This window comes from Sphaerodactylus townsendi, linkage group LG12 (genome assembly GCF_021028975.2).
Source record: "Sphaerodactylus townsendi isolate TG3544 linkage group LG12, MPM_Stown_v2.3, whole genome shotgun sequence".
Classification (NCBI taxonomy): Eukaryota; Metazoa; Chordata; class Lepidosauria; order Squamata; family Sphaerodactylidae; genus Sphaerodactylus; species Sphaerodactylus townsendi.
The window spans coordinates 30,640,970-30,657,020 of NC_059436.1; the positions used below are offsets into that span (position 1 = coordinate 30,640,970).

The window sequence follows — 16,051 nt, forward strand, 5'->3', positions numbered from 1 at the left end:
TTTTCCCATTTCTAAGAATATTAAAGTTCATAAAGCTGCAATCCCAAAAACATTAAACTTGGAGTAAGCCCTACTATGAACGGATAATTTGTTGTAACATTTATACTTTCACACTATAAAACGTTTTGCACTTTGTGATATCAAGGTTTGCTAAGCAGGGTGTAATGTTTATTTCTGTTCAAGTTTACAAAAGTCCCTAATAGCATACGTGCATAAAGCTGGCAAATGATCCCACAATCTTAGTGACCTTGGGATATTGCATCAGGAATGCCTTCTCTTTGGACGTTTGCCTGGAGCAGAAATTGTTATCTTCCTGGTGCCATTCCAAACCGGCATTTATTTTTTTCTGTGATCAACACAGGCCAGTTTTGTCAGGAACCAGTTCCTCCAAGGCTTTTGGCAAGTGATTCCCTTCCCCTACTCATCCCTATGTATGATGCTTTGATTTTAGGTCTTCTGTTTTTAAATGGTTTCTGATGAACTGCTGGTGTTATATCTTGCGTCAGATGTAATTTATCTCTTTCTGCTGTTCAACATTTTTAGCAATGCTCATGCAGATTATGCAGTAACCCCACTGACTGATAACCTCATAATCAGATGACCTTAACCAATCCACTAAAGCATAGTTCTCAACAAGAATTGCCAACACTTGGATGACAAATTTGCAAGGCCCAGGCTCCATCCACCTTTAGGTGGGACCCACCCATCCTGTACTTGCTGTAAAGCTATGTGGGGAGGAAGTGGGAAAGTGGGAAAGAGGAAGGCTTTTAAAAGCTCACCTGCCCCAGTCATCCCTTTCCTGATTGGCCACTCAGATGACTCAGGGGCCATTTATGCACTTGTGGTCTTATTTGCACTGAGCATGCATTCCCTTTGGATTCGATTCTCGGTTACATATACTTTTTTCCCTCCTCAAAACTCACTGCGCTCTCAGATTAGAGAATCTACACTGTTTCAAAAACCTGGTAAAGTGCAACTCCCTACCACCACCACCACCACCATCACATGTTCACAGGAAAAGTGAAGGCAATCAACATATTTAAGCTTCCTTTGGGTTTTTCACCCCCACCCCACCCCACCGCAGTTTCTCCCACCAAAATTAGGATTCCAGGACAGGGAGGGAGGAAGTGCCCTGTGTTGCTCCCTCCCCTAGTGGGCACCCTTGTTCTTAAGCCTGGTTCATGCCTATAGTGAAGCCCTAAAAATGGACTGTACTCAGATGGATTCAAGTTTAAATACAAACCAGAAAAAAAACCCAGCAGCTCCTACCCCCAATGTTTGCTCACTTTACTGGTTTTCTCTTTGTTAGGAGGTTTTTTTAATAGGGGAGCATTCCAACACACGATGAACCTCCCGAATCCTCCAGCTGCAATCTGCAGTGGTACAGGCCATTCTTTCCCCACAAGTCTCTGCCACCTTCTTTTCCCTGCAAGTGTTAATGTGGTTACCAGCATGATCAGGTTTACCCCTTTCTGCTTGACAGATGAGGGTTTTCCTTTCTTATAATGAATGGAATAGGCCAATGACCATTTTAAAGTTATTTATTTATTGCTCTGATTGGGAAGATGCAGTTGTTTCAAAAGCCGCCTCCAACCTTGCCTTAGTCTTTTGTGTACTTCCTGCTTCCCATGTGGCTGCTTCCTTCACAGGAAAGTTTTCCTACTTTTTTGTTTAAATAAAGATCTCCCTTGCTGCAAAGTGCCACTGTTTTGCCCACCCACTGCTTCCTTGGTCTTTGCATGCAACCTCCCTCTTCAGGGTGCTGAGCACCTATGGTCTAGTAGTGTTATTTTACTAGACTACTAATCTCATGTCAATCTCATGTCAATATCACATTTAATTTTTTTAAAGGAAGTTTTTCAGATCACTCTGAAATGCAGTTTATGAGTGGCCATTTCATAAAGATCCTTCAATAATCCTTGTTTTACTGTAACAGAAAATACAAACAGAATCTTGAATATATTCCACAAGGAAAACAATTGTCACAGAGGGAAAATCCTAATTACCACAGTTATAATCCCACATAATGAGTCATAATCCCTAAGTAATTTGAAATGTACGGTTCCCTTACTGCCCGCAATTTCCCCCAAGATTCGTCCTTTCCCTTGCTTGCCTACATGCTTTTCCCCTATTTTATTTTTTTTCTTACCTAATCCCTTTCTATTACAAAAAGTTTGGAAGCGGGTCGTGGGCCTGCAGCTTGTTCCCTGGAGGATAAAGGCCTAAAATAAATTATGTTCCAATTTCAATTTTCAATTTGTGAAACACTTTTTAAGTTGAATTATTATGGGGATCTGAAAAGCGATTGTTTTCATTGTGCCGACTGACTATCTATACAGAAAACTTAAAGACCTATATATAAGAGGTTATCAATTATTTGGGCCAAGATCCTTGGAAATCCAGTTTTTTGTTCAAAGAGTGATCTCCTCCTGATTATGTTTTCTTTTACCTTACATTGACAAAAAAATCCAGATTAGCTTCAGACATCCTTTGCTTCCAACAACAAAGACAGATTCTGTGTAAAAGCTATGAAATGCAGTGTTAGGAGCGTGGCTTTAACTTGGTTTAGAAATAGAATCCTTTAATCTTGTCGTTCATTAGACAAAGGAAAGTTGTATGTCTTTATAGTTCTTTACCCTGTTATTGTTACATCAAAAAATAAAAGCACTTTGTTCTGAAATGTGTGATCTCATACAATGCAGTAAGTCTCTTCCAGGGAGAGCTTTCTATTATTACTTCTATTCAGCACCTTATTATGGTGTATAATGGGTAGGCTGAGTGGCCAATGGTGTAAAGATGACAGTCACTCAGACCAATCATACATAGGTATCATTGGTTCTGCCCTCCCCTCTGCAAACGCCCATGTTTACGAATCTCATAAAACTAACACAGTCATAGCATGAAATGGGTACATTGCTCATTCTGACTCTAGAGGGAGATAAAAGGCAGATAAATAGCTTTGCAAGAACAGCAGGCGGAGATGGAGAGCACTAGTTCTGTAGACAATCCCTCCACCTGAACTATGAGAAAGAACGATTTCTTTTCTCACATGGGCCAGGGCTGGCAGCTTTGATCCAAAAATGGAGGCCTGATAACTATGCAGCCCTAATCAGTAAATACCTCAGGGGGGTCCTAACTGAAGTCAGTTCCCTCAGACTCTTATAGCAGAGCAATTTCCCTAGTTAAAATGTCAGTAAGCATGTAGCTCCAGGTCAGATCTCAGAAGCTACGCAGGGTGTCAGCCCTGGTAAGAATTTGGATGGGCAACCACCAAGGAACACCATGAATATGACCCCGAGGCAGGCAATGGCATACCACCTCTGAATGTCCCTTGAAACCCCTATGGGGCGTCATAAAACAGCTGCGACTCAATGGCACACAAAAAAAGTATGAAAGAGGTTCTCGCTAATGAATCGTCTTAGAACGAATGCAGCACGTCAAGCCTATTCCCCCATTGCATGGGTATCTAATCAGCAATCATTTGAACCCTTTTGAACTCTAGTTTGAGAGGTAGCATTTCCAGACATGGACCTGCAGGGCTGGAAACAGGGACCTTTGCAAGTGCTGGCAGTCAGAGACAGAGGACTAATGGAGGACTAACCCAAAACGCAGACCTATCCAAATTCATGCATCTGCATTGAGCAATAGGAAAGCAAAGCAATCCCATCTAACCCAGGCAAAAGAGATTTGGAAAGTACACATGCAAAAATGGCACCCTCTCAGACACAGTCAGTGCCACAGAATGGGGTGAAAAGTGATTGGGATTTTCTGAACAATATATATTCAGAGATATACTTAAGGTAGCAGAGATGCGCAGTGACAAAAATAAAGATATGCAGAGATTCTGAGTTTGCTTTTATAAAGAAAGAAAGTTTACTAGCATAAAACAAGGGAAGGTTACATGGGTGAAAAACAAGAAAGGCTATGCTAACAAGATACACAGTTAAGGCTACATTTTGTCTCTAACTAGCAAGCCTCGTGGCTTGTTCTGATCTGGTAGCAAGTGGTGTGCATCTCACACACACACACAGATTCAGTCTGAACAAAGAAGACAGGCTAACTTTATAACCTTTGATCTACGTGATCTGCTGACCAATAACTGACCAACAGACCAGGTCATAAAATCGTGACCGAAACAACTGCTTTACATACAAACAGTTAACCCTTTGGTAGCTGGATTGGGTGGCAGACCCTTGCAAATTCCAACAAAAGTGCTGGCTCACTGGAGTGTTGGGGTCAGCATATTGATTTGCAATTCATGTACATAGCTGCTGCTCCTAACCCAAGCCCTGTCAAGGTGAGTAACAGTTAAAACAAAAAATAAAATATCCCCAAATGTCACAATGAAAAATAATAATATAAATAGTGTTTAAATTATAACAGAATAATAATTTTTTAAAAATCCTGACACTGAACAATTGAACCTCCCAGTTCATTCCTCCCTACACCTATGAACACAGCAGTGTCTCTTGCATCTGGGTCAGCATTTATTGCTCACAAGACATGCTTTCCTCCTCTTCCTTTCTCTATGTTAAAAATCCAGCGAAGGACAATCTACAAGAGGCAGCTCTAGGACAGTAATCAGGTAATTTGGAATGGAATTCCTCATCTTGACACTTTCCAGATTTGTGGGATGGAATTCTTGACTCCTTTGGTGCTTCTTACATATCCCTCAGCCAGTACCAGTTTCCTGGGCTATTTACGTTGGAAATGGAAGTCAGTGAGGTTAACTTCACCAGGGTGGTTGGTGAGCGTGAGGGGATTATGGGCCTCCAGTGGTGAGCAGAGGTACCACCCAGGGTAATTGGCTGATTCAAACGTATGGGTGCCATTATAATGCTTGAAGAAGGTGAACCGTTTGGCCTCCTCCTCATTGTAAAAAAGATGAATGAGATTTGTATCCTGGAAGAAAACAAAATGTTTGTGAGAGAGAGACATGTCCACTTGCAAATTGGAGACTGTGCATGAGTGTGCATCTGAAAGAAAGGGTGGTTGATCTGTGCTAGAAGGAATATGAGAGCCAAAATAGAGGTGATCACATCCATTTGTCCAGCATGGGTTCACATACCGCCGTAATGGCCCTCAGTTTGGTGAGTTGAGCACTCTTGTGTCTCACCCCCCCATCCCCCAATCTTTTAAGTGCCAAAATGGCTGCCCCTTGCCAGGATCTTGCAGCATTTTTAAAACACTTCAAAATGTCAACGGCATCCTGGTGGCAGACATGAAGATACCTTCACATCTTGAGCTGGACTAAGCTGGAGTGAAGCTTCAGCGATTCCTAATGTGGTGCATGTTGATACATTTCCTGGGTTGGCATCTGTTTGTTTCTGTCCCATAGTATCTCTCCACCAAAGCAAAGTGATCTCCCACCTTTCCTTTTTACTGGAGTAGGAAGTGCTTCAGAAGAGCTCATGAGGCACCAGCTTTGTTTCTGCAGGAAGCACCCATTTTGGAAACAGCTGTCTGACACTAAGGGCCCTTCCACACTTGCAGAATAATGCACTTTCAATCCACTTTCACAACTGCTTGCAAGTGGATTTTGCTATTCCGCATGGTAAAATCCTGCTGCAAAGTGCACTGAAAGTGGATTGAAAGTGCATTGTTTTGCATGTGCGGAAGGGTCATAAGTTTCAGGACTTGATCAGTCCCTGTGACAACCATTTTGTGATCAGCCCCACATCCCCTTGGCAATCATTTTGTTGTAGCACCCATGACCAGTTTTTCAAATTCTAATTCCCACAAGTTCACCAAGATTAAGGACCCCTGGACTCTAAGGAAGAGATGGCCCCGAACTTATCAGCATGAGGAGCTTTCAGCTTGGACAGTTAATTTGAACACCTCTCTCAGTGGAAAAGGAACTTGCTCTTGGCTATGGGAACAAGGCCCCAGGAGGCTGAGAGCAAAGGGTCACCCAAGCTTACCTCCAGTTGCAATTTGGGGTCATTATCTTTACCACATGAGATGCCCTGGCTGCCCCCTTTGACCCCCAGGATCAGAGGGATCCTTGCACGATCCATATACCTATTGGGAAGAACGCTGAGGATCTCTGCAGAAAAGAACAGGGAGAAAAGGAAATCTTTGCATCATCATATATTGCATTCCAGAGGCAATCCCATACAGTCCTCTTCTTTACAGTAGAAATTTCTTAGCAATTCAGGTATCTCCTCCAAAGGAAATGCTTCAGTTGTGGGAAACTGCATTTCCCCTGCAATATATCACATTTGTTGTTGTTGTTGTTGTTGTCGTCTGAAAAATGCAACCAGCTCTTTCCATTAGCACTTTGATGGGGGTGAGAAATGATGCGCAGGCTGGAGTCACCAATATGTGACATCGGCCCTTTCCCTACTTACCGTTTGCTGTGCGCTACTCTCCCCAAATAGCGTGGGGTCCAGCAGCGTTCCCTACGAGTCCGGGTGGCGACAACGCAGCCGCCCCAACTCTGCCGCTCTTGCGTCCCCTCAGTGACCGTCATTTCTGGCGCTGAAAAAAATGGCACCTTTTGATGACCGGGGCAGTGGGGAACACGACCCCGCGCCAGAAATGACTCGCGCTGAGAGTAGCGCGCCGCAAACGGTAAGTGGGGAAAGGGCCATCATTTGGGACCAGCACCTCCGTTGCTCCCAATGACTCAAAAGTTCCAAGAGGGAAGTGGGGCTTCAGTCTTTTCTCTTCTGCCATTTTGCTGTGGGTGAACATAGTGGAGCCTGATAAAGGGACCAACAGCCCCCACCACCACACCACAGTCGCCATTTTGACTGAAAAATGGCACAGGAAGGAAGTCTGACACCCCTCCTTTCACCTTGCAACATTTGAAGCCAGGTGGGGCAGCAAAGAGGGGTTTTTTAAAGTTTAGTTTCCACATGACCATGTGACTGAAAAATTGGTTAGGCACCCATGACCCACCTCATATCACACATATGTTGGCCCTGAGTAACAGCATTTGGCAGTTTTGGAAAATTCCGGAAAGGACAGCGAAAGCCAAGAGCAGGCCAAAAGTGAAGCATCTCTGGAGATCTGATATGGCATAATAACTCTGCTGCCTGGTACCTTTTGGTTTTCACCAGCTCTACTTGCGTAATTGTGAATAAAGCAGCAGTTACCCTGCTTCTCCAGAACTCTTTCACCCAGAGGAAACTAAATCTGGTTGTGCTTCCCTGCTGAAGCTTAGGAAATTAAGATGCTTGTGAATTAGAAGGTGATAATGTGAGCCTCTGTTAGGCATCCAGACTTTGGGTCTGCTGAAGGTACCAGCAGAGCAGAAGAGTCCCCAACAAAGAAGTATTAAGGCAACCAACCTTCTTGAGCAGAGTTGTCGCCTTGCAGGGGGGCTGCTATGAGGTTCCTGTCCTGTAGATAAAGGCCCTTTTGGTCAACATCTCGGAGGCTATAACTACGTAGTTGAATACTTTCAGGAACTTCTTCTGGTATTGCTGATGCAGGAGTAAAATGGGGTACCATCGATGCTGCAATTCATGGAAAAGAAAACCCAGATAACTTAGTAACCACATAGGACATGACAATCATTGAATCTCTCATCAGCAACAAGCCTCAGTGGACATCTACTTCAGTACCAGTTATAAATAAGCTTCAGAAGATGACATTTGATTGAAGTAGCAAGTAGCAGAGTGATGGACTAGATGGACTCTGGTCTGATCCAGCAGGCTAGTTCTTATGTTCTTATGTTCTTAAAATGGCCAATGAAATAGAAATTACTGGTAGCCATTTTTGTCCAAAGGGAAAAATCTGAAGCAACTACACAAAATAGCAACAGTTGTGCTACCTGAGGGTCCCCCCCCCCCATCTCCTTGGTTCCACCTTAGAAATATCATGTTCTTCAGCCTTGGGCTGTCCATGATGCCCAATATCTTTTTCTCTACATCCCTACTCTTTCCCCCATTTTTTTTTTGCTTACCTCCATTCAGAAGACATGCCCTGGAGGACCAGAAAACTTTCTCACTACTTTGTGATGTTTTAGCTGGTTCCAATGCATGTGTTCCCTGCTGCTGCTGCTGTTTGATTTATCTACGGACTAATATAGGTATCCACAATTTTGGTCAACTTTGGAGAATATTGTACTGAATTCTGTCATCTAGTAGAGGGATCTTACAGTGGAAGGAAGAGGACTTTCTGCTACCTTACGGTGGGATTTTGCTTCTGGGAGAAACACCTTCCCACCATTAGGAACCACAACTCAGTTTGCGTTCTCTTACCTCCATTCTAGTGTTCCATCCTAACATTTACTCTTCCATTTTGCAGGCATTAGACTGCAGTTTTTCTGTACTTCTGTCTGTTGTACTTTGATTAATGCTGGAGACAGTTCCAAAATACTGCTGGTTTTGATATTACCAAAGGAACGGCTGCATTACATCTTGGCATCAGTAGCTTTTGGAACAACCTGATATTTTTTTCATTCACCGTCTACTCTAATGAAACCTGCATCCTACCTTCTCTCCTCTAGCCTTAAAAAGTTCTAATGATTGAAATAAAAATTGCTTACTCTTTCGTCAGTGTGTTAATTGGTCATAATGAAGGTGAGAGTCAAGGAGGTTTACATCTCTGAGAAGTTTGTGCATTACTAAATGACTGGAACATTCTTTCTGGAATTCCATCTAAACTTACCTCACTAATGTCATAGTAAAATAATATAATAATAGAGCTGGAAGGGGCCATACACACCATCTAGTCCAATCCCTGCCCAATGCAGCATCAGCCTGAAGCATCTCTGACATGTGTTCGTCCAACCATTACTTGAAGACTGCCAGGAAGGGGAAGTTCTAGGCAGTTGCTTCCAGTGATGAACTACTCTTACTGAAAAAAAAAATGTCTTCCTAAAATCCATCTGGTACCTTTCTGTCCATAATTTAAACCCATTATTGTGAGTCCTATCCTGCGCAGCCAATAAGAAAAGCTCCCTGTTCTCCTCTAAGTGACAACCTTTGAAATATTTAAAGAGAGCAAATGTGTCCTCACCCCTCAGTCTCCTCTTCTCCAGACTAAACAGTCACATGTTCCATCAGCCTTCCCTCACAGGACTTGGTCACCTGATCACCCTGATCGCTGTCCTCTGCATCCACTCTATCCTGTCCACATCCTTTTTGAAGTGAGGTCTCCAGAACTGCACACAGTATTCCAGGTGCTGCCTGACCATTGTGGTGTACAGCAGGACTATGACATCTGCAGTTTGGATGTTATGCCTCTGTTGATACACCCCAAGACTGCATTAGCCTTTTTTCGCCACTGCATCACATTGACTGCCCATATTTAGTTTACAGTCTACTTGTACCTTCTTGTCTACACACACTTCTACCAAAAAGTGTATCTCTCATCCAAGATGCAGTATCCATCCAGTAATTCAGCCCAATTGCTTTGTGTTCAATCCTCAGTGGTTAGAAGGGTCAATTCCCTCTTCTTTCTAATGCCCTATTAAGTATTCCTCTTCCTTCTTTTGCCCCCAAGTGCATACCTGAATCAAATAACTGTGCAAACCAATCCACCATATCTTTGTCCACTACTGTTCTGTGGACAGCTGATTCCTTTGGCTTGTCTTCTACAGCCATTTCTTCTGAAGGGAAGAACAGATGTTCCTCACTCTGCAGATTACGAGGGGATTTCTGTAATTGTGAGAAGAGAATTAGTGTCTCTGTATGGATGCATTTCTTGCCCTTCAAACCCAGAAATCTCCTTTCCTTACCTATATCCAGAATCACACTTGAATTAATTGCTAAATAGGACTGAAAAACAAAAACCATGACACCTTTTGCTAGGACCAACCCAAATAACACATAACAATGTGCAACCTTTTGAGTTCTCCCAAACTCTTTATCAATCTGTATGTTAAGAAAAAAGAAAATAAAAGATGTTTCCACATAATGATATTCAGGGGTTGTCTTAGCCAGAGGCAGCTGCCCCAGGCCCCATGCTGGGGCTCCTGACTGCCCACAATCCTGCCCTCCACAAAGCAAGGAGGGGGAGAAGGAGGATCTCACTGCTGCAACTTGCACCCATCCTGTCTAAGGCTTGGGCAGCGAGCTTCCACTGACTGCTTCCATCATCTCACATGAGAGTGAGGAGAACCTCTTGATCAGTCTCAGCAGGAGAAACTGGCAAGAGGCCCTGGAAGAGGTGGCAGTGATTTTGTGGTGCCAGCCCGCCCTATTGTCCAGGGCCCCAGGTATACTAAGAACCAACCACTGCATGTAGAATACTGAGTAAGTATGCAGAGAGTCTTGTCTCTTCAGAAGGCCAAAGGTGTCCTGAGAAGCATGAAGTGGTCTTCAGATAGGGTGTCCAACCTCCAGAGGGCATCTGGAGATCTCCTGCTATTATAACTGGTCTCCAGACAAAATATATCAGTTCCCTCTGTAGAGAATGACTGCTTTGGAAACTCTATGCCATTATACCCTGCTGAGTTCCTTTCCCTTCTCTAAACCCTGGGTCCACCCCCAAAATCTTTAGGATATGGCCCAGAAGCGTAGCTCCAAGGGGACAGGGGATGTGACGCACCAGGTGCGCGCCCCTGAGGGGGCGTGGCAGGGGCATGGTGGTCTGGGATGGGGCAAAGGATGCACTGGTGTACCAGGCGCTTTCCCCCCGTTGCTACTCCTCTGATATGGCCACCCTATCTTTAGACCATGGCCTGAAACATCTCCTCCCGCTCTCCTATTTTAAACAAGTATGTGTGTGAAGTGCTGTCATGTCACAGCCAACTTATGGCAACCCAGTAGGCTTTTCAAGGCAAGATACTTTCTCTACATAGCTACCATGGTATTCCTTGATGGTCTCTCATCCTAGTACTAACCAGGGTCAACTCTGCTTAGCTTTGAACTCAGCTGAGATCAGGCTAACCTGGACCATGCAAGCCAATTAAAAGTTCTAGAGAGTTCAAAAGCATGCACACTGCTTTGTAATATTTTCACTGGTCTGACTGGAAAGTATGGCATGGCTTTTGGCACTGGCGTAATGCCCATTGGGCAAGTTGGGCAGCTGCCCAGGACATCACCTTGTGGGGGGCATCAAAATGCTGGGTTCGTTTCTGGGTATTTTAGTGGTTTTCCATTTTTGGCCCGCAGTTGTTAGGCTAGCGGCACCAAAATTTCAGCGTATCATCAGGAGACTGTTCTTATGCTACCCCCCAAGTTTGGTGAGGTTTGTTTCAGGGAGTCCAAAGTTATGGACTCCCAAAGGGGGTGCCCCTATCCCCCATTGTTTCCAATGGGAGCTAATAGGAGATTGGGGGCTACAGTTTTGAGGGTCCATAACTTTGGCCCCCCTGAATCAAATTGCACCAAATTTGGGGTGTATCATTAGGGCAGTCTCCTGATGAGACCCTGAAAGTTTTGAGACTGTGCCTTTAGAAATGTGCCCCCCACAGCCTGCAACCCCCATTGACAGCAATGCAGAAAACTCAATGCAGAACAAAGATTCTTGGGCAAATTTCTAGGATGTTCCTGCAGGGGGTGCATTTTTGGATGTATCGGCACCAGAATTTCAGGGTATCATCCAGAGATGATGGCACCCCTAAGATTCTGAATTTTTGCAGTTTGGTTCAGGGAGGCCAAAGTTATGGACTCCTCCAAAACTGTAGCCCCCATCTCCTATTAGCTGCCCCATTGAAAAACAATGGGGGAGTTGGGGACCCCTTTTGGGGAGTCTATATAACTCTTGGGACTCCTTTTTGAACCAAATCTCACCCCAAAACTTGTGGGAGTAGCATAAGGACAAGCTCCTGATGATATGCCGAAATTCTTGGTGCTGATATGTCTAAAACTGCACCCCCTGCAGGCACCAATGTCCTGGTGCAAAAAGAAATTTGGTCATGGTGGAGTGGCCACCCATGGGGGGGGGGGGGCATCCAACTCAGTATTCTTGCCCAGAGGCCACAGCCTCTGCCCAGGGCTGCCTCGCTGTTACAGCCCCTGGCTTTTGGTTCTTGGCTTTTGGGGTCTTTTTGGTGGGGAGTGGGGGCTTTGATTCCCCACAGCTCTGCTCTCTTCGAGCTGTGGAGGCTTATTTGGGAATTCAGATTAGGGCCTGTGCATTCCCACACACGCCAGCTGGGTGACCTTGGGCTAGTCACAGCTTCTCAGAGCTCTCTCAGCCCCACCTACCTCACAGGGTGTTTGTTGTGAGGGGGGAAGGGCAAGGAGATTGTAAGCCCCTTTGAGTCTCCTGCAGGAGAGAAAGGGGGATATAAATCCAAACTCTTCTTCTTCTTCTTCTTCTTCAGGAAGACCTGGGTGTGGACTTCTCACTGTGTTTATGCATACTGAGGAACTGCAGAAAGAACTATCTTCCCTGATGACTACACACAAGTTTCACATTAGTTTTCTTATACAGTGTGCTCTTACTGCTCAGAAAGCAGTTACATCTGCCCTGCCCTGCAACATTCAGTAAAAACTGCCTCTTCCCATTAGCCTACTTCTCTTTCATTTTTCTATCAAAGAATGTGAAAGACCTTGGCTTGGCTTCCATGCATCATGAGCTTCAGGGGTTGTCTGCAAACTGCCTGCTGATGAGAGAAAGAAACAGTTTTTAGTGACAGATCCTAAGAAAATTTGTTCAGGAAAATATAAAGAATTAACATCTCACAAAGAGGACTGCTATCTGGCAAGAGGACCGTCTGCTGCTCACCACCCTGGGCAATGCATTCATGTTTTTATTGGTAAATAAGAGCTGCCAGTGTGTGGTATTTGGAAGCTGTGCAGAGAATCTAGCCTCTTTCCCATGTCATTTGCCTGCCCACAAACTGCCCCTCCTAGATGCCTCATTTGGAAAACACACAGGCAGCATACAGACACCCTGAGCGCAGAGCTGGAATTCAGATTGCAAAAATGGTTTGTGGTAAAGAGTACCACCCTCATCTTCCCACAGCCGTTTCCCCACATCTGGCACCACATCCAATGCAATTTCCCATTGAGCCAGTCTCCCCAGGTGGATTTCTGCTGGGTTTTTTCCATTATTACTTATAGTAGGTAATCACTATTGAGTTAAAATACTGTCATGATATACAAATTATCAATTAAAAAAACAGCAACAAGCCTATTGGTAGTGAGTGGGAGAAATGGTGGGCAGGGTGGAGAAACACCAATTGTCCCTGTGGAGGTTCTATCGTGTTTCCCAAAAATAAGACAGGGTCTTATATTAATTTTTGCTCCCAAAGATGCGCTATGACTTATTTTCAGGGGATGTCTTATTTTTCTGTGTTCTGTTCGTCGGGCATGCTTCCAAACAAAAACTTTGCTACGTCTTACATTTGGGGGATGCCTTATATTTCGCACTTCAGCAAAACCTCTACTATGTCTTATTTTCAGGGGATGTCTTATATTCGGGGAAACAGGGTAGTGCAGCTGCAAATTTCCCCCATTGAGAAATGACTTTTCTAATTGTTGCCTGACAGCAAGTTGGCTCTTATATGAAATAGAAGACATGGCTTGGATTGAGAAAAACATGGTATAATCAGGAGGGCGTGCCATTTTCCTTACTGGCTACCAGTCATCCTCCCGGAGCACATAGCTCATGAACTACGGCAACTCCATCTGTGAAATTATTTCTCAAACGATAGGATTTTGTCTGTGACAAAGTCAGTGGACAAGCTCCTTTGAGCTCATGCCGGCTGTATGTATGTCATTTTTAAAAATTTTCAGGTGGTCATCATGTCTATGTAGCTATGTAGACATGACCTCTAGAGAATCACAGCTTGAGGGCTTGAAGCTTCCCAGCTACAAATCTAAGAAGTAAAAAGAATGGAATGACCACAAAATGGTGACCAGGAAGCATTTTTAAGGGGTAAGTGCAGACTCACTCCCTTGAAAATTCTTCCTGGCGGCCATTTTGTGGTTGTTCAGGTTTTTTTTACTTCTTAGATTCGTAGCTATGAAGCTTCAAAGCCTTGTACTGTGATTCTTTAGGGGTTGTGTCTACATAGCTACATAGACACGACTCCTCAAAATTAAAAAAAATGTAAATACAGCATGAGGCAGCTGGTGCAAGCTCAGAAAATGGTGCCAATGAGTACCCATTTCTTTGGCCCTCAGTAAGCCAAGAAGCAGGAAAGTGGTGGTGGGTGGGGGGGAGTGCCTGGGGAGGCTATATCAACTGCCCTGGCCACCTCTGTGGTCCACAGGTCAGGGCTTCAATAGGTGTGCCAGCCTCATTAGTCAGTAAGAAACTCCCTGAGGACTGTCAGGATCATCTTCACTGGCCATAATCCTATAGGCAGGGCATGTGCTGGACTGTGCTGTGGGAGAGAAAGGGAGACTCACAGCAAAACACCAGGAAAGCAGAATGTTAATTCATTACTTTCTAGCAGGGCCATGCATGGTAGACAACAAGGCGAGACCGCCAAATTATTCACTCTTGCATCTGATGCAAATGTTCTTGCATTTACATTTACAGAACTCCCCCATGGAAGATGCGCAGGAGGCTAAGGACTGCCAAGAACAACCAACAATCCTCTTCTGGCAAGGATTCCCTCTGCCCCTATACAGCCCCAGCATCCTCTGAATGCAAATTTCATGACATGACCACTTCCATGCCCCCCCCAAGATGACCAGAACCCCCACCCTAGGATTGTGCCCCCTTTGTCCTTGTCCCCTTGACAGCCCTGGGGAGATTAAAGCAATGTTCATTTGCCTCTGGTCAGTATTCAAGACTCTGCTAGAGTTCTGTATCACCACATTCCCAAAGCATATTAACAGAGGAGAGCAGAAAACATGGTAACAGGCCATAAGTGGGACAATTGAAAGAACTAGACATGTTTGGTACTGAATAAAAAAATATCAGGATGCTCGAAACCGGACTCTGACTGAGGCCAAAACACATTCCTGCGCAGACACAGTGTTGCACTTACAGTGACCTTCTACCTCACTTGTGTAAAGCAGTTTTGTGTGCCCTGCGTTGCCTCCTCCCCTTCTTGTGATGGATCCCATTGCAGGAATTTAAAAAGAAGGGTCTTTCCTTTACAGTATCTTCATAACATTCTACCTAACCATCCCCACCACCCCAGTCAGGCAGCTGAGAAAGTCATGTCTAAGGAGCGCAAGGTGTGCTTTCGTAATCCCGGAACAATTTACATGAGGGAGATGGAGAGCTTTTTCTCTGCCAAAGTTTCCTCAGGTTTATCTTTTAACCTAGTTTTGACAAAGATCCAAAGAAACTCAACCTGAAAGCAAGGAAGAGGGTACTGTCCCTGCATGTGTCTTCAGTAGCAGACAGGAAAAGGCATTACCTGGGATTCTTCTGTCTGGGGTTTAGCAGCCTCCTCCTGTATGCTTCATCGGCCAGCTCTTTCGGTTCATCTGCTTTTTATGCTCTCCCCAAAGCATGTGAAAGGCGTGTCGTCTCCAAAGGAATGGTGCAACATGCAAATGACTGGGTGAGGGCCACTTACAGATTAACAAAACTTTTAAACTTCCTAAATAAGACACTGGGGGAGCCCAATGGTTGGTTAGGAGGTGGTAAATGTACAGGAAAATTTGAAACGGGGCAAATGTGAGACCACGAAGTTCCCCGTTTATTATAATTTTTATGTGTGGCTTTCTCTTTCCTCATGGACAAAGGACGAAGAGCAGTGGGAAAGTTGTTTGAAAAGGAGGTTGCAAAAATCCAAGTGTGGCGGTTGTTATAAGGAGCACAAAGAAGCTTGAAGACAGAGGGACAGTCCGTGTGGCCAAAGTGGACATCAAGGGGCATATCTTCCCCACCTGACTATCCCCTGTGCTGAGCGAGAGGGCTCTTTTTTATTTACTGCACTCTATTAGAAGAATGCCCCAGACCACAGATCAGTCAGTGAACTTCATGGTGAGCTGGGAACATACTGGCTGTCTAGAGCTAATCAGAGGAATGTAGTAATCAAAAAAGCTTGAGAACCTGGGTCTGCAGCTTTTGTCCTATCACTGAAGGCTGTTTTAAGATAGCCTCTGAGCCTTACAGAGTACAAGTTAAACATTTATTCTCCAAATTTGTACATTTTACTCAAGTTACCTTTGTGTCATTTCATTACAAAATGTGACTCTAGAAGCAAACAAAACCTTAGGGGCTCAAGGATCTGAGC

General features: G+C 44.4%; 1 protein-coding gene across 1 annotated transcript; it reads right to left on the minus strand.

Moving 5' to 3' along the window:
* Positions 1 to 3,882: 3,882 nt before the first annotated feature.
* LOC125442097 (interleukin-36 receptor antagonist protein-like) lies at positions 3,883 to 15,295 on the minus strand. Its single transcript, XM_048513239.1, has 6 exons — positions 15,227 to 15,295; positions 12,455 to 12,508; positions 9,464 to 9,611; positions 7,296 to 7,463; positions 5,922 to 6,046; positions 3,883 to 4,902 (listed from the first exon to the last, which is right to left on the minus strand). The coding sequence occupies exons 2-6, from the start codon at positions 12,476 to 12,478 to the stop codon at positions 4,696 to 4,698; spliced, it is 672 nt and encodes a 223-aa protein (XP_048369196.1). The 5' UTR covers positions 12,479 to 12,508; positions 15,227 to 15,295; the 3' UTR covers positions 3,883 to 4,695.
* Positions 15,296 to 16,051: the final 756 nt, after the last annotated feature.

Bases quoted from the DNA above. Each gene is read 5' to 3' on its own strand.
- LOC125442097 (XM_048513239.1), bottom strand. From the start codon at position 12,478: ATGATGCATGGAAGCCAAGCCAAG. The intron at 7,464-9,463 runs GTATGCACTTGG...CATGAATTGCAG, and splicing joins TGCACAGTTATTTGATTCAG to CATCGATGGTACCCCATTTT. The intron at 6,047-7,295 runs GTTGGTTGCCTT...TCTTTTCTGCAG, and splicing joins CGACAACTCTGCTCAAGAAG to AGATCCTCAGCGTTCTTCCC.